This window comes from Ranitomeya imitator, chromosome 8 (genome assembly GCF_032444005.1).
Source record: "Ranitomeya imitator isolate aRanImi1 chromosome 8, aRanImi1.pri, whole genome shotgun sequence".
NCBI lineage: Eukaryota > Metazoa > Chordata > Amphibia > Anura > Dendrobatidae > Ranitomeya > Ranitomeya imitator.
This window is the reverse complement of record NC_091289.1, coordinates 74,177,718-74,204,919: the sequence shown is the minus strand read 5'-3', so window position 1 is coordinate 74,204,919 and position 27,202 is coordinate 74,177,718. Positions and strand designations below refer to the sequence as shown.

The following is a 27,202-nucleotide window of genomic DNA, read 5'->3' as shown; positions in this document are numbered from 1 at the left end:
AGAGAAACCTGCCTGACTAACCTCCGGTCAGTAGGAAGAGAATCCTGCTGCCCGACTCCAACCCCGCCCAGTCAGCAGGTTGAGAAACCTTCTGCCCAACTGCCCCCCGGTCAGCAGGAAGAGAAACCTGCTGCCCTACTCCTCCCTGTCTGTGGGAAGGGAAACCTGCCTGACTACCCCCCGGTCAGCAGGAAAAGAAACCTGCTGCCCGTCTCCCCCCTGTCAGCGAGAAGAGAAACCTGCCCGACTCCCCCCTATCAGTGGGAAGAGAAACCTGCTGCCCGACTCCCCCCTATCAGTGGGAAGAGAAACCTGCTGCCCGACTACCCCCTGGTCAGTGGGAAGAGAAACCTGCTGCCCGACTCCCCCCTGTCAGCGGGAAGAGAAACCTGCTGCCCGACTCCCCCCTATCAGCGGGAAGAGAAACCTGCTGCCTGACTACCCCCCTGTCAGCGGGAAGAGAAAGCTGCTTCCCGACTCCTCCTGGTCAGCAGGAAGAGAAACCTGCCCGACTACCCCCTGGTCAGTGGGAAGAGAAACCTGCTGCCCGACTCCCCCTGTCTGCGGGAAAAGAAACCTGCCCGACTAACCCCTGGTCAGCGGGAAGAGAAACCTGCCCGACTAACCCCTGGTCAGCGGGAAGAGAAACCTGCCCAACTCCCCCCTGTCTGCGGGAAGAGAAACCTGCTGCCCGACTCCCCCTGTCTGCGGGAAAAGAAACCTGCCCGACTAACCCCCAGTCAGCCTGGTTTTTCGTTAGCAAAAATACCAATTTTGTAAATTTTTTTTATAGGGTTTACCTGTGTGGTTAACTATGTTAAGTCTGGTTATTACGGGCACAATGATACAAATGGTGATCAGATTTTTTTTATTTTTACATTATGTATAATTTTTTATGGGATTTTTTATTTTTTAAAGCTTTTTTTCTTTTACGTCTAAAGTTCCGCGAACACACCACTTTCAGTGAGCTTGATCACACACCCAATACACTGCTGTAATGTGGCAGTGTGTCTGTCCCTAAAATGCTGATCACCATCTTTTTAGACCCTGCCTTTGGAACTGACTAATGAAAGTAGGATCCCAGCTACCAAAGCAACCCATCGGTACCCGCAGTTGTCACATGGGGCTGCCTCACTGTCTATTTAGATGGCACAGTTGGTTTTGACTGCAGCATGTAGAGGATTAAACTGGCCGAATCTGCACAAGCACTGATCCCAGCAGCTGAGGCAGGAGCGTTCATCGCGAAGTAACACAGGTTTTCTCCTGCCACAGATATCATGGTGGCACTTACAGAACCCGTGAGATCAGCCCGATGGAAAGGTTTGTCGCAGGGCTAGAACTGTTACTTGGCTACGACATACAATTTCTTCATTGGCCAATAACCAGTTAATGCGTATGGGGACCTTCAGACCTCATTTGCAGTTCATATACCAATGATAACAAAAACCTGCATCACTGGGTGGAAAAAGGCTCATGTACATGGCTGTATACTGATGTGGAAACCTGTATGGAAAGGTTTAGGAGAAACTCGAAAGGGTTCACACATTTACCAGTTTTGATCAAATCAGGAAGGCGATCGGAGACTAGAGCACACAAGCAGGGTTTCTTGGTGTACTGGCTTGTCTGTTCTCAGAAGCCAAGTGACAAGTTTTTATTACCACCACAGAGAGAAAAAAAAACAATAAGCATGGCTTCTTATATTACATTACCTTAGAGAGAAGCTATTTTAAATGGAAAAATTTGTCTTAAATTATGACTCCCGCAGACTTTATGAATTCTGCAGAAGTCCTTGAAGCTCGCTTTGTCCAGTTAGCTAGACTTTCAAAAATAGAAAATGAAAGCTTAACACTTAGACACCTGTATTTAGAGAACAACGTCCTGTTATTGCTTTTATGAATAACACTTATAAAACTATTAAAATACAAATTAGATACCGTATATAGGTAGATTTATTTGTCTAAAATAATCAAAACTAAATATAAAATGTTTACCATAATATCTGCATTCAAATACTGTAAATTTACGCGAAGTATTTTCTGCTAGATTTTGAACGAAATAACAAAATATGTTTATAAACCGTTATAACTAATTCTCACCTTTTACATGTACCTCCAAAGATGGGTGAGAAAGTAATCACCGTATTTTTCGGATTATAAGACGCCTTTTTTTCCTCCCCAAATTTGGGGGAAAATTGGGATGCGTCTTATAATGGTGTATATATCTTACCGGCTGCAGTGGAGCAGGGTCGCTGCTGGAGGAGGCAAGAGTGGAGCGTTGCTGCAGGCCGCAGCCTAGGATGTGGGGGTGTTCGGTGCTGCAGGGCCTCTGCTGACATTTTGAGAAAGCCCAGAGCCCTCCAGTTACATGGTTTCCTATATGGTGGACTCCGAGATGATGGCTGCTGCGGGCAGCACATGCACAGATGGAGATCTCTGCACCAAGATCTCAAGGAGATGAGATCTCATCTCCGGAGATGTCCATCTGTGCAGGCGCCACCCCGGCAGCCATTTTCCCAGAGTCCGCCACACAGGAAACCATATAACTGTGGGGGCTGTGGGCTTTCACAAAATGTCAGCAGAGCCCCCGTAGCAACTTGCAGCCGTGCGCCGTACATTTCAACACCCCCTCATCCCAGTCTGCAGCAACACTCCACTCTTGCCTCCTCCAGCAGTGACCCTGGGACCCCGCTTCTCTGCAGCCACCACCCCGGTAAGCAATAAGACGCATGGATTATAAGAATCACCACCATTTTATTAAAAACACTTTTCCTATTTTCCTCAAAATTTATGGTGCGTCGTATAATCTGCAAAATACGGTAAATGTATCATCTGAATAAAGCCCATAAAGAAAGTAAAAGCCAGAATAAAGAATAATATATATTTTTTTGTTTCTAGATTTGTGGAATGCTTGGAGTGTGGTCGAAAAATGCACCAAATATGTGTCCTGCATAATGAGACCATTTGGCCAACTGGGTAAGTTTGCATCAGTGATTTTTCACGTTCTTAATTAAAAAAAAAATCTGAGTTATCATTGTTTTGGATCCTAATTTTATCAGTGTTTGGTCAATGTCAGTTTTTACCATTGGTGTTTACATCAGTGAGTTTTGGAATTGCAAAAAAATAAATACGTTTCCCCTATCTATTGCATTGTTAATCACGGACAGCACATGGATTGTACACTGATGTAATTCTTGTGCTGTCCATGTTTTTCATGGATCCATAGACTTGTATGGGTGATTTTAATCCATGACGCTGATATATATATATATATATATATATATATATATATATATAGTGCTAGAAAAAAATCTTGTAATGTCTGCGTCATGATTTCAATTCTTAAAAGTGCACACAATGGGGGATATAAACAAAACTGTCTAATAGCAAAGCTGGCTTAGTAAAATGTAAATACTAATTAATGTCAACATACAAATTGTAATGAAATATGCACTGTACAAAAAGTCTGCAAAAAATAACCAAAACGCTGACATGAGAATAGTCATAGACTATAATGGGTACATGTTCTATCCATGAAGGCAACGGATAGAAAATGTATATGATAAACGGATGTCTGGACGAGGTTTTGACTTATAGTTTTGAATTATAAAGTATCTGACAACGATTTTTATATTATGGCAGAACTGCTAAGCATAAGGGTTTGTTATTTTGCAGAGGGCAAAATTCTGATCGCTAAATAAAATAGAGAATTACAACATTTACATATAACTATCTAGGACCTTTTTGTTTCCCCAGACTTAACTCTTTGGGTATGTGAGTTAAAGATGTGAGATGATGAGTTAGATTTTAGGCTATGTGCACATGTAGGAAATGTGGTGCAGAATTTTCTGCACAAAATCCGCATCTCCTGGCAGAATTCGCAGCTGCGGATTTGCTGCGGTTTTTATTTGGATTTTGTGTGGAATTAATGCGGATTTTGTGCAGATTTTCTGCATTTTTTGCCACTGTGGATTTCTATCATGGAGGGGTACAGAAACGCTGCAGATCCGCACAAAAGAAGTGACATGCACTTCTTTAAAATCCACAGCAATTCCGCACTGATTTTTCCGCACCATGTGCACAACTTTTTTTTACCCATTGATTTACATTGTACTGTAAATCACAGTGCGGATCTGCAGCGTTTCTGCGCAGAAAAATCTGCTGCGGATCTGAAGCAAATCCGCATCGTGTGCAATATAGCCTTACAGGTTTATGGCAAGGAGATGTACAGATGGTCTATCATGGTGTTTCTGAGAAGATTTGATGCAATCCTTGGAGTCTGGACAACCCCTGTAACTGATAACTGCCTTCGCATAGTTCTCAGACCACCTCCAAGCCTAACTAAAAGAAAAAGCACTCCCTAGTGTAATACAGTAGGCTCTGTCCTAGCTCTAAGGCCAGTCTGCATGTAAACACATATGGAGGTAGGGTCATCTCGAATTGACTGCTGCACCTTCTCACGATCTTTTCCATTCTCCACCATGGCACACACTGACAGATATCTACATAAGAGAGAAAATATGCGGCACTCACCCCAATTCAGCAGTGAAAAGCGTGAATTTTAATGGAAAACAGACAGATAAAAATCCGTTACAACATCAGGTAAGCAGGAGGGTGCGGTGTTGGAGGTTGGAGCTCCAACACCGCACCCTCCTGCTTACCTGATGTTGTAACGGATTTTTATCTGTCTGTTTTCCATTAAAATTCACGCTTTTCACTGCTGAATTGGGGTGAGTGCCGCATATTTTCTCTCATGTGTATATACGAACTATTGGATTTCATTTAGTATGCTGAGCACCAATACCCCCTAGCATGCGTGACGCCTAGCACTCTGGATCCTATATTTTTCGTCCTGGTTTCTGAAAGCGGTATCGCTCTAGTGCCGTCCTGTTCTACAGTTCTATGCGGTATATCACTGACAGATATCTGTTTGGAATTGAATCAAATTGCATCAGTTTGTCGGCAAAAACAATAAAAATATACGATATTTGAGTACCACATCCGATCCACTCATTATGGCTTTTAATGTACCAAGCCTTTTATCATTAAGCCATAACTTGCAAATTGATAATTAACTTTGTGAAAAACGGAAGAACAATCACAAATGTCCATTAATGTTGCATTTCTTATATAAGCTTAGTACTTTTGTAAATATTCTAAAATCTCTAGCCCCTAAGTATTCCCCACTGCTATTAGTTCATGGCATGCTGTACCATGCCCCCTTTCTCATGGCAGTGTTATTAAAGGGAATCTGTCGCCTCATTTTGCCGCTATAAACTGCGGCCACCGCCATTAGGGGTTTATCTACAGCATTCTGTAATGCTGTAGATAAGACCCCGATGTTACCTAAAAGATAAATAAAAACAAGTTGCGTGATACACACCCGGGGGGGTCCGGGTCCGATCGGCGTTGCAGGTCCGGGTTTGGGGCCTCCAATCTTCATGCGATGACGGCCTCTTCCTTCTGCCGCGGCTCCTGCGCAGGCGTACTGATTTGCCCTGTTGAGGGCAGAGTAAAGTACTGCAGTGTGCAGGCGCTGGGAAAGGTCAGAGAGGACCGGAGCCTGCACACTTCAGTACTTTACTCTGCCCTCAACAGGGCAAATCAGTACGCCTGTGCAGGAGCCGTGGCAGAAGCAAGGAAGAGGACCCGGACCTGCGACACCCATCGGACTCTAACCGGGAACACCCCTGGGTGAGTATAATCTAACTTGTTTTTATCTTTCAGGTTACATCTGTAGCCACAGCTTATAGGGCCAAAATGAGGTGACAGATTCCCTTTAATCTCTTGTGAGATTAAGAATTTTTGTTTTCGAAAACTGTGTTTTCTATTCCCAACTATAGATTTGTGTGTGATGGCTGTCTAAAGAAAACTGGTCGCACCAGGAAAGAGAACAAGTTTTCTGCTAAAAGTAAGCGTTTGAGAAAAAGCTCTGATGGAGCTCTCTGACACCTGGCATTGTAAGCGTTTAAGATTTTAAGACTTCCTAACTTTTTTCCACAGGGCTGCCAACTACAAGGTTGGGCACCTTCTTGGAGAATCGAGTTAATGAATTTCTGCGTAGACAAGCAAATCCTGAAGCTGGAGAGGTGACTGTGCGTGTTGTGCATGCATCAGATAAAACAGTTGAAGTAAAGCCTGGGATGAAGGCAAAGTAAGTACCAAATTATAGCTTGTGCATAGAACTAAAGCTTTCAAGGCATGGCTTGAAGCTGTGGATTAAGAATTCACGGATCTAGTCTGCTTTAAATTGTTGCTTACTAATATTGGATTTATTTGGTTCTAATATTTGAAGCTATGTAATTGTTGGTACTAATTTTAAGGATACTATAACTTAATAGTTATATCCAGTACTGAGTTAGATTTTTCTTTTCTCTTTAAAGAGAATCCGAGATCATGAGATTCATGCTGCCTGAGCCATGGGGGACAGGAATCGGACATTGGCTTTATTGCAGCCTGGCATGTTTTTTCTCTAAAGCACTGAGGCAGGCTCCTGATGTCTTCTTCTTGCCCTACTTCCCATGATTGACAAGTGTCTCCTTATTTGTGTGTACAATGGGTTGGGCTAGTCATCTGAGACGCACTGTCCCTGGTCCAGCTTTTCAAATTTTATTCTCTGAAATGACAAGCCAGCGTCTGATTCAGGCTGTCTGTGTGTCTGACAGCATGACTCTCATCCTTTTTCCTTTAAGGGATTATTCTCAATTTGTGTCTTGAGAAGCGGCTGCTCATATTTTCCTTTGTGTCCTTGTTGCTGGTGGGTGGGGCTTCATTGGGTGTCTGTTTTAGTTGCTTCCTTCTAGTGCTGAGCTTCTGTAGTGGCTACTGTGACACAATATTAGTCCAGTTGTTCTTGTTCTGAAATCTATCACTATACTTGCATATGGAGATAATCCCATGGCTCAAGTGAGAGAAGCGTGGTTCAAGTTGTTCTTTATTTATTTAATCGTATGAACATATATTTTAACATCATATAAGAGTGAATAACAAACAATAAAAAGTGATTGAAAGGGGACAAAGGAACAGAAATCAGAGTCGAAATGGTGTAAAATATATTGACCAAGAGATCTAGATGTAATTTGATTGTTTGGTCGTCAAGATTGTTAGTCCTTTAGGCTACGTTCACATTAGCGTTGCGCGCCGGTGCGTCGGCGGCGCGATGCACCAAAAACGCGCGCAAAAACGCTGCGTTTTGTGACGCGTGCGTCGTTTTTTGACGAAAATCGGACGCACGAAAAATGCAACTTGTTACATTTTCGTGCGTCCGACGCTAGCGTCGAAAACCACGCACATGTCGAAAAACGCAAACAAAAAAACGCACGCGTCCCCTATGTTAAACATAGGGGCGCGTCGCCGCTGCGTTGCCGACGCAACAGCGACGCACATTAGCGTAACGCTAATGTGAACGTAGCCTTAGCGTTACCCAGGGTGCACCACGTGGAGGCGGACTAACATTGCACCCCTGAATTGTTCCTATGAGTACGATACTGCGATATCTGATGTATTCATAGGATTTTTATGTTTTGTTTCTTTGGCATGGTAAAAGCAGGGGTTTTTTTGCAAAAAAAAATTTGCATTGCAATATTCTGAAAGCTGTTCTATTTTTATTTTTCTGCTGATAACCCTGAGCGAGGGCTTGCAAATTAATGTTTTCAGTGATACTATTGTTCACTGCAGAAGACTTTGATCACGTTTTACCCGTTTTTGTACAATAGTATGATGAAAAACGACGATTGTGTTCTTGTTTTATTTATTTATTTTTTTAAACTCTGTTCAGAATAAGAAGTTATAGAAGGTAGGAATACTTGAAGTATATTAGAAAAGTACTTTTTTTTTTAAAATTACATAGTGAATATTATATTCAGTTACATTTCAGACAGCGCCTTTAACTCCTTACTGACATCCATCTCACATGTACATTGCAAAAAGGGGTGAGCTCACCCCATACCTGGCAGGTAATGACTGTGATTTACAGCCAGTACCTGCCTCTTTACAGCCGCAGATTGAGCATAACCCCCGACTGTCAAACGGACAGTCGCATTAACAGCACGCCAGCATCGAAGCGCTTTATTCTACGCACCCATCGAAGCTCCCGTGACTTAACTGCGAGGGCCAATGGGTTACTATGACATCTGGGGTTGTGTTGAAGACCCCTGTGCCTGTCATTACTGAGCTCCCTTGATACCCTTCTTGTGGCTGAGCTTCAAAGGAGACTCTGATTTTCTACTATATCCAGTAATACTGTGGTATTGCTCTGTATAGTGGAAACGGTCAGAGGATCACGGGTTAGTCTTCTAAGGACTAATAAATAGTGAAGAGTAAAAAAAAAAAAAAAGTTAAAAATATGAAGAAAAAAAAAAGTACCGGTAAGTTCAAATCATCCTCCTTTTCAACCGTTAAAGATATAAAAAAATACACATGTGGTATCTCTGCCTCAAGAAAAGTCCCTTCTATCAAAATCTAAAATAATTCACCCAATCGATTAAGCATCATGAACAGAAAAAAAATATAAACACCCAAACTATCAGTTTTGGTTGTCGCAATACCTCAAAAAATGTAAGTGATCAAAATGTCATATCAATCCCAAAATGGTACCAATCAAGCGCCGCCTCGCCCAGCTAAGAAAAAAAAGGTCTCCTCCAGCTCCATCGACCGAAAAATGAAAATGCGATTTGTCTTGGAAAATGGAACACAATCCTCCCAAATTATTTATTTTAATTTCTGAATATATTTTCCCCACAAATAAAATAGTAAAAAGTGAGTTTTTACCAACATAGAGTGCCAGGGTACGGTGCTGTCTATGCCACCAACTTGAATGAAGGTGAAGCAGCTTCAGGTGACTTCAATGCAAAATTTATTCACAAAGCAAAAACAAATAAAAATATAAAGATTGCAGACTGAAACTTGGTTACTTAGTTAAAAAATTAATTCCACTACTAACATCCTTTTGTTATTTCAATTGATTCCATTTAGAAGAAATAGTAAAAACATGTAATTGTAAGTACCAAAGCATCTCGAAAACACTCAGGTCTTGTAGGGTGTTCCTGGAATTACTGATCATTACTTGCCAAGTAATCTTAAGAACAAACAGTAAAGTGTTAATAGGAGCTCAAGACTCAGTGATGCCTACAGTGGGCAAGTGCCATTGGGAAAAATAGCTTTAGGATGGGATATGGAGAGAACCTGATGGAGGCAAGGAAACCTATATCCCACCTACATAAATAATATTGCAGACAAGTACACATTAATAGTACGGTATTCCCAAGTGGCTTCTTTCAGTGGCTACATGTGCTCGGCCACACTACAAGTTCAGCGCTGAAGTTGTTGACTTGTCCTCTCAATTCCCCAGATAGAAATCCAGTGGGTCATCTGAAGGATGTGCTGAATTAAAAGGAAATTCAGGGTCTACTTGTCAACTTACAGGTCTTAACGATCTCCTCGTATTGTCTTGATGCAAGTTAACATTGGATGCCTTCAGAGATACTGTAACCTCTATTACTCTAAAGGTCTAAGTTGTTTTGGCAGCACGATGGAAACATACATAATGATTTAAATGGGTATACCACAACTAGGACAACCCCTTCCTTCTTGAGCAAAATGTTTGGCCCCCATAAAATAATAAAGCCTAGACTCTCCTCCAATGCCAGCGCCGTTCATGTGGTGTTGGCACTCGCGGTCCCGGGGCTCCCTTGCGGTGTTATGACACTGGCACCCAATCGGTGCTGGCGTCACTGTCTCTGCCTTCGAACAAATCGAACATGAAGAGGAAGTCCGATCGGCTGCAGCTGATCGGACTTCCTCTTCATGCGCAATTAAACAGGCGGGACAGTGATTGGACGGCGGTGTCGCGTGTCACCGCACTGCACGAGAGCGAGTACTGACACTGTGAGAACCGTGTCAGCAGGGGAGGGGAGTATAAGCTCTATTATTTTATGGGGGGCCAAGCGAAGGGTATGAGGAGTTATCCCAGTAGTGGACTACTTCTTTAGTGCACTGTCTTACCAGTGTTTACATTACTAATCTGCTATTTAAATGTGTTTTAAAAATAATGTAACACAAAAGGTTTACATGCAACATATTATACTGGTTTCAGGTTTGTAGATAACGGAGAAATGGCGGAGTCCTTTCCTTATAGAACGAAAGCCTTATTTGCCTTTGAAGAAGTAGACGGTGTTGAGATGTGTTTCTTTGGTATGCATGTACAAGAGTACGGCTCTGACTGTCCACAACCCAACCAGAGGTAGGTACACACAGCTGATTTTTAGCTAAAAGGTGTTTTAAAATGGCAATCAACATGAATTTGCGCCTGTTATAGGATGCGTCAAGGTTTGAAGAGTAATGCAAGTAGAATTAAAGAAAATAAAGACTAGACTCCATTATACATCTGTATATTATCCCAAAACCTTTCCAGATTAAGAACTGTGTACATAAAACAAAACTTACAGGGAACCTGTTGTGGGGTTAATCTGCATGTTAATGGCATTCTGCCACCCCTGCAATGAAGGCAAGGCTGGTGAGAGGGAATGAACTTTAATCCTCCTGGTAGCCTCCAGCTCTGCCACCACTCAGTACATAGTGAGTATCGGCTGTGACCACGCCCGCAGCACTGACTGACAGCCGGCTCTGCAGTGCATCAGTATAGAGCCAACTGTCAGTCAGTGGCGGGGTGCAACCGCAGCCGCTGCTCACATGTAATGAGTGGTGACTGACAGAGTTGGAGGCTACCAGAAGGATGAAAGTTAATTTCCTCTCATCAGCCAGGCCTCCTGGGTGGCATCTGAGTGCTATAATCTCCATATCTGCAGGTTAATGGTGTGTTTTTCACATGACAGGGGTAACATTTTAATTGACTTTAGTAATGTTTCTGAACATCATAATGTGCTTTATGATTTTAGCAAGAAATGTAATTTTCCTCAGCTAATGTGGTTCTATCTTGAATGCCTAGTAGATGCGAGTCTTCCATTCTGCAAGCCGAGGTGGCCACTGATGGTCGATGTTCCTGAAGCTGATCAATCTTCATCTCCCAATTCAGTCTTCTCTTGGAGGTTGCCATCTCAGCTTGCAGGATGGGTTTATAGCGTTGGGATATGCCATACATTTCTGAGGTGTGAATACACCCATAGAATGTAAGTCCGCAAGGACAGGGTCCTCTGTACCAGTCTGTCATTGTAAACTTGTTTACTGTGAACGATATCTATAACCCTGTATGTAACCCCTTTCTCATGTACAGCACCATGGAATTAATGGTGCTATATAAATAATAATAATACACCTTTTAATTCTTTTTGCATCCTATTGAGCAAGTACTCTTTCTACTCCTGGTTATGACCAGCACAAAGATGACTTTGGAAAGTAGGATGGAGAAAAAAATGTTTTGTATTTAGAGTTGGCTTCTGAAGTTAATTGCCAGCTTTCTGCATTTATAGACTTGGTTGATTTTCTTTGTTTATATACAGTGGGGCAAAAAAGTATTTAGTCAGTCAGCAATAGTGCAAGTTCCACCACTTAAAAAGATGAGAGGCGTCTGTAATTTACATCATAGGTAGACCTCAACTATGGGAGACAAACTGAGAAAAAAAAATCCAGAAAATCACATTGTCTGTTTTTTTAACATTTTATTTGCATATTATGGTGGAAAATAAGTATTTGGTCAGAAACAAAATTTCATCTCAATACTTTGTAATATATCCTTTATTGGCAATGACAGAGGTCAAACGTTTTCTGTAAGTCTTCACAAGGTTGCCACACACTGTTGTTGGTATGTTGGCCCATTCCTCCATGCAGATCTCCTCTAGAGCAGTGATGTTTTTGGCTTTTCGCTTGGCAACACGGACTTTCAACTCCCTCCAAAGGTTTTCTATAGGGTTGAGATCTGGAGACTGGCTAGGCCACTCCAGGACCTTGAAATGCTTCTTACGAAACCACTCCTTCATTGCCCTGGCGGTGTGCTTTGGATCATTGTCATGTTGAAAGACCCAGCCACGTTTCATCTTCAATGCCCTTGCTGATGGAAGGAGGTTTGCACTCAAAATCTCACGATACATGGCCCCATTCATTCTTTCATGTACCCGGATCAGTCGTCCTGGCCCCGTTGCAGAGAAACAGCCCCAAAGCATGATGTTTCCACCACCATGCTTTACAGTAGGTATGGTGTTTGATGGATGCAACTCAGTATTCTTTTTCCTCCAAACACGACAAGTTGTGTTTCTACCAAACAGTTCCAGTTTGGTTTCATCAGACCATAGGACATTCTCCCAAAACTCCTCTGGATCATCCAAATGCTTTCTAGCAAACTTCAGACGGGCCCGGACATGTACTGGCTTAAGCAGTGGGACACGTCTGGCACTGCAGGATCTGAGTCCATGGTGGCGTAGTGTGTTACTTATTGTAGGCCTTGTTACATTGGTCCCAGCTCTCTGCAGTTCATTCACTAGGTCCCCCCGCGTGGTTCTGGGATTTTTGTTCACCGTTCTTGTGATCATTCTGACCCCACGGGGTGGGATTTTGCGTGGAGCCCCAGATCGAGGGAGATTATCAGTGGTCTTGTATGTCTTCCATTTTCTAATTATTGCTCCCACTGTTGATTTCTTCACTCCGAGCTGGTTGGCTATTGCAGATTCAGTCTTCCCAGCCTGGTGCAGGGCTACAATTTTGTTTCTGGTGTCCTTTGACAGCTCTTTGGTCTTCACCATAGTGGAGTTTGGAGTCAGACTGTTTGAGGGTGTGCACAGGTGTCTTTTTATACTGATAACAAGTTTAAACAGGTGCCATTACTACAGGTAATGAGTGGAGGAAAGTGGAGACTCTTAAAGAAGAAGTTACAGGTCTGTGAGAGCCAGAAATCTTGATTGTTTGTTTCTGACCAAATACTTATTTTCCGCCATAATATGCAAAAAAAATGATAAAAAAAACAGACAATATGATTTTCTGGATTTTTTTTCTCAGTTTGTCTCCCATAGTTGAGGTCTACCTATGATGTAAATTACAGACGCCTCTCATCTTTTTAAGTGGTGGAACTTGCACTATTGCTGACTGACTAAATACTTTTTTGCCCCACTGTACGTGGGTGTATGGAGGCTTCTAAAACTGTTATACTCCTACTAATATATAAAGATCAGAGCAAACTGAACCAAAGCAATACATATATATCAACTAGTGCTTAGTAAATAAATGTAGTCAGTATTGGTGATATATATGTGAGGAATGGCAGACCATTCACATACGGTAGTTACTTTCAAACCGACATAGGAAAAACCGAATATAGGTCACAATACAATGAACAGGAGGTGAAAGATAAAACACCTTTATTAGAGCAAATGGTGAAATGGTGGCACAACTAAGAGGTGCCCGCACATACAAAAGAATAAATGCATGGAGGATAACCACAATATGAGTACAGCAAAACATCACATAAGAACAAATAATCACAAGGGAGCAATGATTCAGTGCATCCTGTCCATCTTCAGTACATCTTCATGTCTTCCTGGTGTGCACACCATATGTAATCATAGTACCTGATGATCACCCATTATTAGTATATATCATACTATTGGCATATATTTTTTTTTTTTGCATTGAATTTCATTATCCTCTAGGTATATACCGATGATTACTAGAACCACTATTCTTTATCTCTGGTGTCTCATCCATTGCTCTCTTGTGATTTATCATTGTGATATTTTGCTGTGCTTCTATTGTGCTTATCTTCCATTCATTTATTTTTTTTGTATGTGCGGGCACCTCTTTGTTGTGCCACCATTTCACTATTTGTTCTAATAAAGGTGTTTTTATCTTTCACCTCCTGTTCATTGTGTCATGACCTATATTTGTTTTTTTCCCTCTGTCAGTCCTACGAATATATCCTGCATAGTCAGGCTTTGACCTGCCTACGCGGTAACAGGTGAGGTTCAAAGGGGGCCCCACAACCTATGAGTAGTGTTTGGCACAGTACACTTAATGCAACATGTACACACACGAGCAGCATCTTGCTATTTATTTAATAAACTATCCAGTCTGAGTATATAGAATTTGTGAAGAAGGATTGGGTAATATTGCAATATAGCTGAACAGTAGGCCCTCATAATCAATGTCATTGGTGGGCACTGGGTGCTCCAGTCTGACACTGTACATGATGAAAGCTTAAAAAAAAAAAAAAAAAACCAGAATTGCCCTTTTTTGCCACATTATATCAACCAGAAAAATTGAACGTAAAGCAAATTTTGAATGCACACTACAATGGTGCCAATAAAACTATGACCCGCCCTGGAGGTATCAGCAGGGACCCGTGAAGTGCACCCTTAACCATCAAACATCTATCCTGGGGATAAAAATAACTATTTGGCAATGTCTGCTTTACAGCTAAACCAGGCCACCTTTAAGTATTTGCAGCAGATGCTTTTTGTTGCATATTTTTTTTCCCACTCATTGGTATGGGTGAAATCTGCAGCAAAATGCTGAAAGAATTGACATACTGTAGATTTATTCTGCAAGCAAAAAATATAAGCAAAATGTGCATGAGACTCATCGAATCTCGATCACATTACTGTTACAAGGAAATCCATCCTTCAGGTTTTGTGAGAACATGACAAAAACGCAACATGTGCACAGATCCTTAGGTGTTTCGCTGCGTCTGTAGAGGACAGATTAAATCTTTTGTAAGGTTGGGCTAGATTCTGTGTGCTGCGCCGCACTACATTGGGATTTTTGTCGGAATCCTGTATTCCAATGGAAATCTGACGAAACCATTCACTGGAACGAAGCCATCAATCAGAGTGGACAGTTAATGACAATATTCATCTTTGTCAGACATGAACTGGCAGACCTTTTAGGTGAATGCCTCCATCGGGGTTCTTGTCGAATTAAAGACTTTCAGGGATTCTGCCAGAATCCCGAACGTAGTTCTCTTTGTTGAGTACTTTACAAGTGATGTGAACCTAGCCCTAAAGCCACTTTTTATCTTTATCAACCGGGACATCACATCAGATGCCAAATATATATGAGTGCATTATTATCTACAGGGGTTGGACAAAGTAATGGAAACACCTGGAAACATCAACAAAAGTTAGTTTAATATGGTGTAGGTCCACCTTTTGCGGCGATTACAGCCTCAATTCTCCGAGGAATGGATTCATACAAGGTGTGAATTGTTTCCAAAGGAATTTTAGCCCATTCTGCAGTTAAAACACCCTCCAGTTCTTTGAGCGACGATGGCGGCGGAAATCGACATCTAACTTGAATCTCTAAAATCGACCATAGATGCTCAATAATGTTGAGGTCTGGGGATTGTGGGGGCCAGATGAGATGCTCAACTTCATTAGAATATTCCTCGTGCCATGCTTTAACGATTCTAGCTGTATGAATTGGTGCATTATCATCCTGAAAGATGGCGTTCCCCTCCGGGAACAGTGCTTGAACCATTGGATGCACTTGGTCTCCCAAAATGGCTAAATAATCTCAGCTGTTAATTCTTCCATGAAGGGATATCATTGGCCCTGCATATCTCCATGAAATAGCACCCCCAGATCATCACAGAACCTCCACCATGTTTTACGGTTGGGAGACGGCAGTCTGGACGGAATGCTTCTTTCGGCTGTCTCCAAACGTACACTCGGCCGGAGGTCAGAAATAGGGTAAACGATGATTCATCTGAGAATATCGCATGTTTCCACTGCTCAAGGGACCAATTCTGGAGGTTTCTACACCACTCTAAACGCTTGGAAACATTTGTCATTGAGAGCAGCGGTTTTCTAATTGCAGCTCTTCCGTGGAATCCAGATTTGTGCAGCTCCTGACGGAACAGTTTTCGTGGAAACTGGGTTCTGTAGGTGTTCATTGAGCTCAGCAGTGATTTTCGGAGCCGTGGTCTTGCGATCCTCTCACAATTCGCTTTAGAGTCCGACGGTCTCTGTCAACTTTGACTTTCGGCCGGACCTGTGCTTTGCTGCGGACGTTTTTCCTTCTCTTTCAAACGCAGTCATTACTTTGGAGACCGTACCTCTTAACACGCCAAGCATTCGGGCACTTTCTGTTACACTAGCGCCTGCCATACGAGCACCAACAATTTGGCCTCTTTGAAAATCCAAGAGGTCTGCCATTGGTATCAGGTTCTCACCAATGTTCTTACAATTATGCAAAACAAACAGTTAATTTACATACACATGTCACATAACACAAATAATCAAGTACAAAACATTACCATATGTCACGGTTTGCATGATTATCACTTGTTCGAAGATTATGATGCCAAAACGTTAGGTGTTTCCATTATTTTGTCCAACCCCTGTATATCAAATTGGTATCGTTTTGTAAAGCGTCTTCATTTCTAATTTTGTCTTTTAGGAGAGTATACATTTCCTATCTTGATAGTGTTCACTTTTTTCGGCCAAAGTCTCTGAGAACTGCTGTCTACCATGAAATTTTAGTTGGATACTTGGAGTATGTAAAGAAACTTGGGTAAGTTTGACAGCACTTATAATTATACCAGGTAGTAAGGTTTTTTCTCCATGACTGATTTAATGTTTTTTTGCCAGTTATACAACAGGGCATATATGGGCCTGTCCTCCCAGTGAAGGAGATGACTACATCTTTCATTGTCACCCCATGGACCAAAAGATACCAAAACCCAAACGCCTGCAAGAGTGGTACAAGAAAATGTTGGACAAATCTGTGTCAGAGCGCATTATTCATGACTATAAGGTCTGTATAGCTGGTTGGGAAAAAGTGTGTTGTAGACTTATATAATGCTAAACTCCTATGTAACCAGAATCCCTTTGCCAATAACTACTTCTCCCCTAGACCACAATCCTCGTGTAACTAAGATGTCAGTATAAGGCTGTGTGCACACGTTGCGGTTTTTTCGTGTTTTTCGCTATAAAAACGCATACATATGCATCATATCATTTAGAATGCATTCTGCAATTTTTGTGCACACGATGCATTTTTTTTTCCACGAAAACGCATCGTGGTAAAAATCGCAGCATGTTCATTAATTTAGCTTTTTTTTTTTATTTCACGTTTTCCCCGCTATATAATGCATTGGGAAAGCTCCGGGAAAAAACGCGCTAAAACACGATAAAAAAAATTCTTGCAGAAAATGTCAGGTTTTCTTAAGGAATTTTGTGCAAGAAATTCTTACGTGTGCACATACCCTTAGTGATCTTCTTTAACCATATCCCATCACAAAGAAAAACACCCAAATACAAGAAAATTAATCTTATCTGATATAAATGGATATTCACAGAAAAATGACTACATAATAGGGTGAATAACCAAAGTCCGAGAGAAAATAATATTAAAAGGTGTAAATTCTATTGGTACATACAATTAAAATATATTAAATTGTGGGGTGCAATACACAGAAGGAATATAAACAAGTTCATGACAAATGTATGCATTAAATGTATAAGTAAGGGGCCTCAAGGCTATACTCATTACATCAAATATGTATGAGATGTAAGATAGCCGGTATCAATCAATAAATGTGTAACTACAACAACATAGATACACTGCATATACATATTGCAAGAACAATATACCATGTGGATAAAATATATATCTAAGAATAAGTTCCACAATTGGATGTGTTAAGGAAAAATATATTCTTGCGCTGAGATCTTCTAGCTGTGCCCCTGCTCTGTACTGTGTAATGGCTGTGTCTGACTCTGCGGGAATGTGGTCGGGATATACCACATCTCTTGGGCAGGGGTGGAAATTAGTGCAGTATATAGATGACATGGCAGTGACTTGTAGCTGCTTCCTATGAGGTACCACATTTCCATGCCGGTTTCATCACATGAGCCAGTGTTTCTGCCACGTCTCCAGTCCCTTGAGTTCATCATCAATCAAGTATGTGATGTAGGAGCTCTGATGGCCTCTGACAAGTCCTGTATTGCCGTAATCATACTGATCTGTAGAATCCGGTTTTCAGCTTATCTGCTTGGTTTGAAAAGTCACTCAGTGTTGACAGTCCCTTTTAAGGTTAGGGATGTCAAACTGCATTACACAAATGGCCAAAATTCAAGGACAAAGTTGCTGGCCAGCATGAAATGTCTACAATTGGGGAAGGTTTTCCTGATCATTAAATATGACAATGGACTTTTTCATATGGAAACAAACTTAAAGGGTTTGTTCCACGAACAAAGTGCATTTTAATTAATAGAACTTATAACATATTGGAATAATGTTATGTAAGAGCAGTAAAAAGCATATGACCCAATGGCCTAATTTAAATACTGTATTTTTTTGATTATAAGACGCTCCGGATTATAAGCCACACCCCAAATTTTGAGAAAAATTGGGATTTTTTTTTAATTTTTTATAGAATGGTGTTGCTTCTTATAATCCATGTGTCTTATTGCTTACCAGGGGGTTGCAGTGAAGTGGGGTCCCAGGGTCGCCGCTGCAGGAGGCAGGAGTGGGGTGATGCTGCAGGCTGGGATGAGGGAGTGTTCTCATGTGTGGCCCGGCGTTGCTGCCCGGGGTGTCCGGTGCTGCTGCTGGGGGTGTCATCCCCTGAGATCTTGGTGCCAAGAACTCCATCTGCGTATGCTCCGGCCCCTGGTGGCCATTTTCCTAGAGCCCACCGCACAGGAAACCATGGAACTGTGGAGGACACTGGCCTTTTACAAAATGTCAGCAGAGCCCCCTGCAGCATCAGAGACATGCGAAGCGGCACCTTACACCTTCGCAGCAGCACCGGACACCTCATCCCAGCCTGCGGCCTGCAGCAACGGTACCGGTAAGGTGTATCCGCATTGTAAGATGCATCCCCATTTTCCCCAGAAGAAGGCATTTATCGCCGAAACGTACGTAGGGACACCAGGCGCCAGCACACTGAAAGGTATAAGCCAGATCACATTGCTTTATTTGCACAGTCTTTCTCGACTTACAATTTGCTTTATTTACACTTTCAACTTTTGTATGGGTTCACTTACACTATGTGATTACAGCTTTGCACATGACATATGCACTTTATTTTTTCTTTATATTTTGCTTCTTAGTTTTATGGTTTTGCCTCAGGTCAATGCAATTTTGCTGGTTATTTTGCTGTAGCGCCCCCTCAATCTATATATCAATAAAGATTTATATATATTACATATTTCTTTTTTCATGTGGGTTCATTTTTACATTTATTTCTATATGAATTATGCTATTATGGTGTAGAACCATTCTTTTCCTTCGCCTCATTGGGGGGGACAGACCGTGGGGTGTATGCTGCTGCCACTAGGAGGCTGACACTAAGTGATACAAAGAAAGTGATCTCCTCCCCTGCAGTATAAACCCTCCTGCTGGCTCTCAGTTAACCAGTTCTTGCTTAGTGTCTGTAGGAGGCACTTGGGTCTGTTTCAGACCCCAACGTTTTTATTTTACTTTTTACTTTTCTGTAAATTTTTATTTTTTAATTAACGGAGTGAAGGGGGCGACGGATCCTTTCAAGGTTCCGATCTCCCCCGAACCATCAACAGGTGAGTATACCTCCCCGTACCCTTTCCTGCGACGTGGGAAGCCATGCCTGAGCTCACTTCAGGGGCGACGGTTCTTTCATGGTCCCGATCTCCCCACACCAGCAGCAGGCGACCACATGGAGTGTCGCCTCTATGTATCCTCTCCTGGAGCCAGGCCTAATGCCGGACAACTGGCCCTGTCCACCCGGACTGAGCTCCGTGGATGTACAGAGGCCCCTCTATGGCGTCCGAGTAGCCCCCACTGTCCCACCACTGTGAAAGCGGATGGCACAAGGAGGCGGACAGTTCCTCTCCACCCCCTAACAAATGGATGATAGATTGAGGTTTATCCCTGCACCGTCCACGCTGCGCAGAATAGCGCTGAAACCCACATCCACGGGGGCTCCATGCCAGGATGCGCACCGATGGTGAGTGGATCCATCTTCAGTGGGATATTCACATGCTGACAGGCAGCCTCAGCCACTTCCCTGTGGCCCACCTCTGAGGTAACGCTCCGGTCGGCTGCAAAAATTTAGCCCCCGGCTTCGGCCGATGTGTAGGCCGCATCCCGGAAGCCTCGCCTGCACTATGGCGTCCTAAGGCGGCCCCGCCCGCTTTTCTTGCGCTTCTCGCCTAGAACGCCCCTCACTTCTACCGCTGGTGTCGCCTGATGGCTACAGAAATTTAGGCCCCGGCTTGGGCCTATTCAACATGTCCGTGGCTCCGCCCCCCGAATTGGCACTTCTCGCTCTCTGCGAGATTTTTATCAACTTTGCAACTTTCGGTGGCCATCTTGGTCCACCTGGCCAGCCCACGCTGGGACGACGGTTTCTGCATTAAAGGGGCACATCGACTCTACATCAGTACCTGACCAGTCCCTCGGCAAGTAACGTATGCGAAACACGCGTTGGGGCCCCTCTTTCCACACACAAGCAGCAGGTTGGTTCATTGTTTTCAGTTATATTTCTTACTATCCACCTCTATCCTTTGCTACCATTAAGGATTTATTTTTGGCCTTATCTACTAGATATTTACGGGACGTTCCCAAAAATATCGGCACATACTATTCCCAATAGGCTGTATGGGTTTCCTTACAGTACTAGGATTGTATTAAAGTAATTGTTTGCATGTTTATACCCTGAACCTCCTTATTGATGTGGTACGCCATAGAGCCTTCTATTGTTGGTGTGGCTGCTCCTATGCTTTATTAGCTATTAGCACAATCATTCAATTGGATATTTATGCATGTGGAGTAATCAAGCTCACCTACTTTGGTCATTTATAGGCATATACTTATATGTACTTTTTGTATGGTTTACCTGACCATTTTTACTTGTGCGTGGCACTAGTGTTGCCTTTCTTTTTTCATTGCATCTGTTTTACTGTTGTCTGTACTGTTGTTGTATTTATATACTCTTTTAGATTTTTGTCTTCAATAAAATTGTTCATTTTAGCTCGTTTGTCCATCCTTTATTGGGTTTCTTCGGTCTTAAAGGTGCATGTCCAGTATTCCCTGGTCTTAAAGGCAAATGACCAGTATTCCCTGGTCTAAAAGGCATATGACAAGTATTCCCTGGTCTAAAAGGCATATGACCAGTATTCCTTGGTCTTAAAGGTGCATGTCCAGTATTTTCTGGTATTAAAGGCACATGACCAGTATTCCCTGGTCTTAAAGGCGCATGACCAGTATTCCCTGGTCTTAAAGGCGCATGACCAGTATTCCCTGGTCTTAAAGGCGCATGACCAGTATTCCCTGGTCTAAAGGTACCTTCACACTGAGCAACTTTACAGCGAGAACGACAACGATCCGCGACGTTGCAGCGTCCTGGATAGCGATCTCGTTGTGTTTGACACGCAGCAGCGATCAGGATCCCGCTGTGACATCGCTGGTCGTAGCTAGAAGTCCAGAACTTTATTTGGTCGTCAGGTCGGCGTGATTCGTCATGTTTGACAGCAAAAGCAACGATGCCAGCAATGTTTTTACATGGAGCTAACAACCAGCGAGAACGATCACTGGATCGCTCCTGCATCGTCCCTCTGTTGCCGTGTTTGACGTCTCTATAGCGACCTAAACAGCGACGCTGCAGCGATCGGCTCGTTGTCTATATCGCTGCAGCGTCGCTTAACGGGACGGTACCTTTAAAGGGACTCTGTCACCTGAATTTGGCGGGACTGGTTTTGGGTCATATGGGCGGAGTTTTTGGGTGTTTGATTCACCCTTTCCTTATCCGCTGGCTGCAATATTGGATTGAAGTTCATTCTCTGTCCTCCATAGTACACGCCTGCACAAGGTAATCTTGCCTTGTGCAGGTGTGTACTATGGAGGACAGAGAATGAACTTCAATCCAATATTGCAGCCAGCATGCGGCCAGCGGGTAAGGAAAGGGTGAATCAAAAACCCGAAAACTCCGCCCATATGACCCAAAACCAGTCCCGCCAAATTCAGGTGACAGGTTCCCTTTAAAGGCGCATGACCAGTATGCCCTGGTCTTAAAGGCGCATCCCTGGTCTTAAAGGGGCATGACCAGTATTCCCTGGTCTTAAAGGCGCATGACCAGTATTCCCTGTTCTTACGGGCGCATGATAAATTCGAGGAGCCCTCCGCCGCCGACCCCAGCTTATCCCAGAGTACCTAGTTCCCCTCAGTGGACTTCGTCACTGACTGCAATTCATGGTTCTCGGACCAAGAGATTGAATCCCTCCGTGTACACGCTGTGGCTCGGGGTGCTCGCAGAACCGATATACATGGTCCCTATCCTACATAGGAGCCGTCGGCTAGCAGGGGCCGCAAGTATTCTAGAAACGTACGGGCATCTAGAAAATGGAAGTTTTCGTTTCCTGCTCCCTCACCAATGATTTGATGACAACAAGGCTCTGAATATGGATCGGATATTGACTGAACTTGCCAGAGCTTCAGAGAAGAGAACCCAATCTCGGTACATTGACGAAGACTCTGGCTCTGCTCTAGACTACAGTGTCCCTCATAAGGTGACTAAACTCCCTCGTAGAGCATTTGTCATTCAGTCCGGACAAGCGATTCACTGGACAGAAGCCTCTACGTGGGATGCCATGCCTGGCCTGATTTAAGCATTTCAAAAACCTGACCGTCACATCCAAACATAGACTAAGTGTGAACAGGTGCTGAACCTAGAGTCGCCAACTCGTACATAGTCAAGTAAATAAGGCAGCACATGCTGCCTTATTTACTTGACTATGGCCTGATTTAAGGGCGACGGGTCCTTTTAAAGGGCACCGATCTCCCCACACCATCAACAAACGGTCGCCTCCATGTTTCCTCTCTGCACCCAGGCCTAATGCCAGAAAACCTGTCCTGTCCACCCGGAGACCTGAACTCTGTGAATGTACAGAGGCACCCTTTTTGGCGTACGAGCACCCCCACTCTGCATCACCACTATTTAGCGGATGATGCAAGAAGCCGGACAATTCCTCTCCACTTCCCTCGTAAGAGGTTGATGGATCGAGGGTTCTTAATTTTTATCCCTGCACCATCAAAAGAGAGCGGCGATGGCAAGAGACTATGACGTGCTGGATGCAGCCACGCATTCTGCTACTGGGCAGATTAACCGGGTAGAATCTCCTGTGGTATACCTACCTGTATACACGCCCGACGTATCATCAGTTAAAAATACCACGGACTGTCAGATAGCAAATCTGGTTCGTTCCATCTTGTGGCTTCGGGTTCAGCGCTCTATCCTCCCTATCCGCCGCATGGATTGCTAGGGCAATGGTCTCCTGGCTGGAGACCTTAACTATCTTGATTCACACCAGTAACAGGCCAATCAAATCTTTTGAGCGTGAGACTGACCAGATCTAATCGATCTTGGTTCCAAGAAGGGGAACGAAAAGTAACACCGACCCTGGACCTCAAACTTCTAACAACCTTTGACATGGTCCTCCTTCTTCGGATGGAGTTCCTCCGCTCATCCTTTACTTCAACAGAAAAAGGTGCAGTTTCCAGCATCCATCGACATTCGGAATGCTTACCCTCTTCAAAAATTCCTTCGCTTTTCCATTTGTGAACAGCATTTTCAAGTCACAACCTTGTCCTTCGGCCTTGCTTCCGCACCCAGAGTGTTCGCAAGGGTCATGGCGGATGTCCTGTTTCTCTTCCATCCTTGAGGCGTGCTCGTCCTGCCCTGTTTGGTCGACTGTCTAGCCGCCCTTCCAGGACTACGCTGAGTCGTCTATATCGCTTGCGATACCCTCCCACCTGGGCTGGCAGCTAAACTTAGACAAGTTCTCCTCATTTCCAGCCCAGCAGATATCCTTTGAGGACGATCCTGCACACTTCCAGAAGGATGGTAATTCCCCCTCGTGACAAGGTCACGGCCCTTCAACAGGGAGCTCGCGCATTTGATTACTCATCCCTCTTTTTCATTCAATTTGCTAGGAGGGTTCTGAGGAAAAATGGTGACAATAGAAGCGGTTTCCTTCGCTCCGCTCGTTTTCAGCAAGTCTGACAGACATTCAGACGATAGTCTGAGCTCCTTCTTCATCAAGGGCCTTTCTCCCGGTTGAATGGTTATTAGTAACTATCAATGCCAGTCTTCTTCTCCCTATCATTGCTCTGGAGATCCGAACAGTAGTCCTACAGCAGGTCCACTGCCTTCTGGTGGGTCACCCTATCCGAAATCAATTGGATAATGCCACAGCGGTGCCATACGTCAATCATCTAGTAGGTACTCACGGTCAGGCTCCATGACCGAAGTACCTCACATTCTCTGATGGGCTGAGACCGATCATTCGGTGATCTCCGCAGTATATATCCCAGGAGTAGAACTCTTGACGGCAAACAAATTCAGCCGTCAGGGTTCCGCCTCGATTCAGTGGGATCTTCATCCCGAGGTCTTCCGTCAGATCTGCCTTCACCGGAGCTCTCCAGTTGTAGATCGGACGGCGTCCAAACTAAATGCCAATGTACTAGAGTTCTTGGCTCGGCCTCGAGATCCAAGAGCCATCGCATTGCATGCTCTGGTTCTGACTTGGTACCTGTTTCCATAACTCCACTTCCACTACTTCCGAGAGCCTTTCGGATGCAGAAAGGGCCCTAGTGATCCTCCGAGATCCGCACTGACCACGTCAGTTTTTGTTTGCGGAGCTAGTATCTTCCCGCCTTATTGCAGCAAAACTGCAAGTAGGGACTTTCTCACAGAGTGTTCACATGTAGTTCTTCCCTATCGCATGCCGTTAGATCATTGGGACCCTAATGGTCCTAGGAGTCTTATAGTAGACTCCTTTTCATCTGGGCAGACTTTACTATCAGGGAAGTTCGCCCCTTTTTTTTCTCTGCGATATCCTCACTCTGACGAGTCTTTGGAGCTAACTCCCTGCTCTTTCTGACTTTTTTCCCTTATTACCTTCAAGGCAAGGTTGTCCTCAAGCCATCCCCATCCCTTGTTACCAAGGTGGCATTGTATTACCACTGTTATGAGGGCATAGTTTTTCCCTCATCTTTCGGCACCAGTCCACAAAATGGAATGAGTTCCCCATATTCTGGACAAAGTGAGTGCTCTGAGTAGGTACGTCTCGAGGACGGCGTCCTTCCAAAGGTTGGATGCTTTATTTGGGCTTCCTGACGGTAAGAGGAAGGCTTCCTGACGTTTTCAGGAAGGGTTTAGCCGTTACGTCGGCCATGATAGCATGGTGGATTCTTTTCACCATCCAGGAGTCCTTCCGTGCTAGATGTCAGCCTATCTCCGAGGGTTCTAGGCACCAGGCGTCGGCAAGGCACGCCTGCAAGCTTGCGGATTCGTCCAGTCCGCATACATTCTTGAAGAACTATAATTTCCACACTTCCACAGATGTGAGTCTAGGCAGGTGGACTCTGCAGGCCGCGGTGGCGCACTTGTAAGTAGCAGTTACACAGGACCTGATCTGATGTTGTCCTCACCCAGGGACTGCTTTGGGACGTCCCACGGTCTGTGTCCCCCAATGAGGCGAAGGAGAAATAGGGATTTTTGTGTACTCACCGTAAAATCCTTTTCTCCGAGCCATTCATTGGGGGACACGGCTCCCACCCTGTTATTAGCTTATGCTTGTTTTTGTAATCTGACATGCTATACTCTCCTATATAATATGACATGCTATACGCTCATATATTATTGATCTCCTACTGCTTTTGCACCGAACTGGTTAGCTGAGAGCCAGCATGAGGGTGTATACTGCAGGGGAGGGGCTAACTTTCTTTGTATCACTTAGTGTCAGCCTCCTAGTGGCAGCAGCATACACCCACGGTCTGTGTCCCCCAATGAATGGCTCAAAGAAAAGGATTTTACGGTGATTACACAAAAATCCCTATTTCTGTCCAATATTTTAATAATTAATTTTATTAAGTATTTCATTTTTTGTTGCTTTTATTTTCTGATCATAGTCATCAATATAGCAGAACTGGGTTCTGCATTGTCTTCCATGCAGTATAATAGGCCTCACATAGTGCTCCATACAGAATAATAAAGGAGAAAGAAAACAAAAGCTTGGTGACAGGAGCGCTGCCAAGGATGGGAACATCCAGAGGTAAAAGTAAGTCTTTTATTCATGCAATGCATTTGAGTTGATAGGACTTGCCTGATGGAGTACTATCGACCCTGAAACGTGTTGCATAAATAAGATTGTTACTTATACCTCTGGATATTCCCTTCATTGGCAGCGCTCCTTTCACCAAGCTTTTGTTTTTTTGTTTTTTTTGTTTTCTCCTTGGTATATTGTTTCCTGTCTACAACCTCGGGAGTCCGAGGAAGTAGCTGCAGCCTTGGGGAGTTTAATCCATACATGCAAAATAGTGTTGTGCATTGTACAACTGGTCCAGGTGAGTATTCTGTAATCACCTATTCCTCTTCACTGCTGGGGTTACTGCACTTGGGAGTGCCCCAAACAGGGTAATGGGCCCCACACAGGGTAATGGGCCCCACACAGGGTAATGGGCTCCACACGGGGTAATGGGCTCCACACGGGGTAATGGGCTCCACACGGGGTAATGGGCTCCACACGGGGTAATGGGCTCCACACGGGGTAAGGGACCTGCCTGGCATCGTGGGCCAAATATATTCGCCTGCTGCCCAGAGCTTGACATAGAGTAGCATAGTTATTAAAGTGAACCTGTCACCTGAATTTGGCGGGAACGGTTTTCGGTCATATGGGCGCAGTTTTCAGGTGTTTGATTCACCCTTTCCTTACCCGCTTGCTGCAATATTGGATTGAAGTTCATTCTCTGTCCTCCGTAGTACACGCCTGCGCAAGGCAACTTGCCTTGTGGGGGTCTTCATGTAGTGCTCTGCTTAGCTATTCATCTGTATGGCTTCTGACAGGTCACTGATCCCTCACTGACGTGCCCCCTAATTTACATACTATTTTACATAATCAGTATAACGGTGCCGACCTGACACTGTAGGTTATTGTGCACAAGCCTGCTGACAGGTTCTCTTTTAAGAAGCTGAGACAAGACAAGTAGCCTATAGGCATACACAGCCTGTACTCTTAACAGACAGCAGAATCTGTGATCTGGCTGAACATGTTTACTGTTCAGCTCCTGTGCCCAAAGGAAAGGTTCATGTGAGCTCTGATATCTTGCATCGTATGCAAAGCGAGACTCTAAAGGTACCGTCACACATAGCGACGCTGCAGCGATACCGACAACGATCCGGATCGCTGCAGCGTCGCTGTTTGGTCGCTGGAGAGCTGTCACACAGACAGCTCTCCAGCGACCAACGATCCCGAGGTCCCCGGTAACCAGGGCCGCGCTTAGTA

The 27,202-nt window shown here is 43.9% G+C and overlaps 1 protein-coding gene across 2 annotated transcripts in view; it reads left to right on the top strand.

Moving 5' to 3' along the window:
• The window catches only part of EP300 (E1A binding protein p300), a 163,265-nt gene that overhangs the window by 113,113 nt on the left and 22,950 nt on the right, over positions 1-27,202 (top strand). For both annotated transcript variants that reach the window (XM_069737084.1, XM_069737083.1), the window contains exons 22-27: positions 2,895-2,972; positions 5,840-5,907; positions 6,000-6,150; positions 10,090-10,236; positions 16,335-16,448; positions 16,526-16,691. In XM_069737084.1, the coding sequence (XP_069593185.1) occupies positions 2,895-2,972; positions 5,840-5,907; positions 6,000-6,150; positions 10,090-10,236; positions 16,335-16,448; positions 16,526-16,691 (724 nt within the window). The remainder of the gene's footprint in view (positions 1-2,894; positions 2,973-5,839; positions 5,908-5,999; positions 6,151-10,089; positions 10,237-16,334; positions 16,449-16,525; positions 16,692-27,202) is intronic.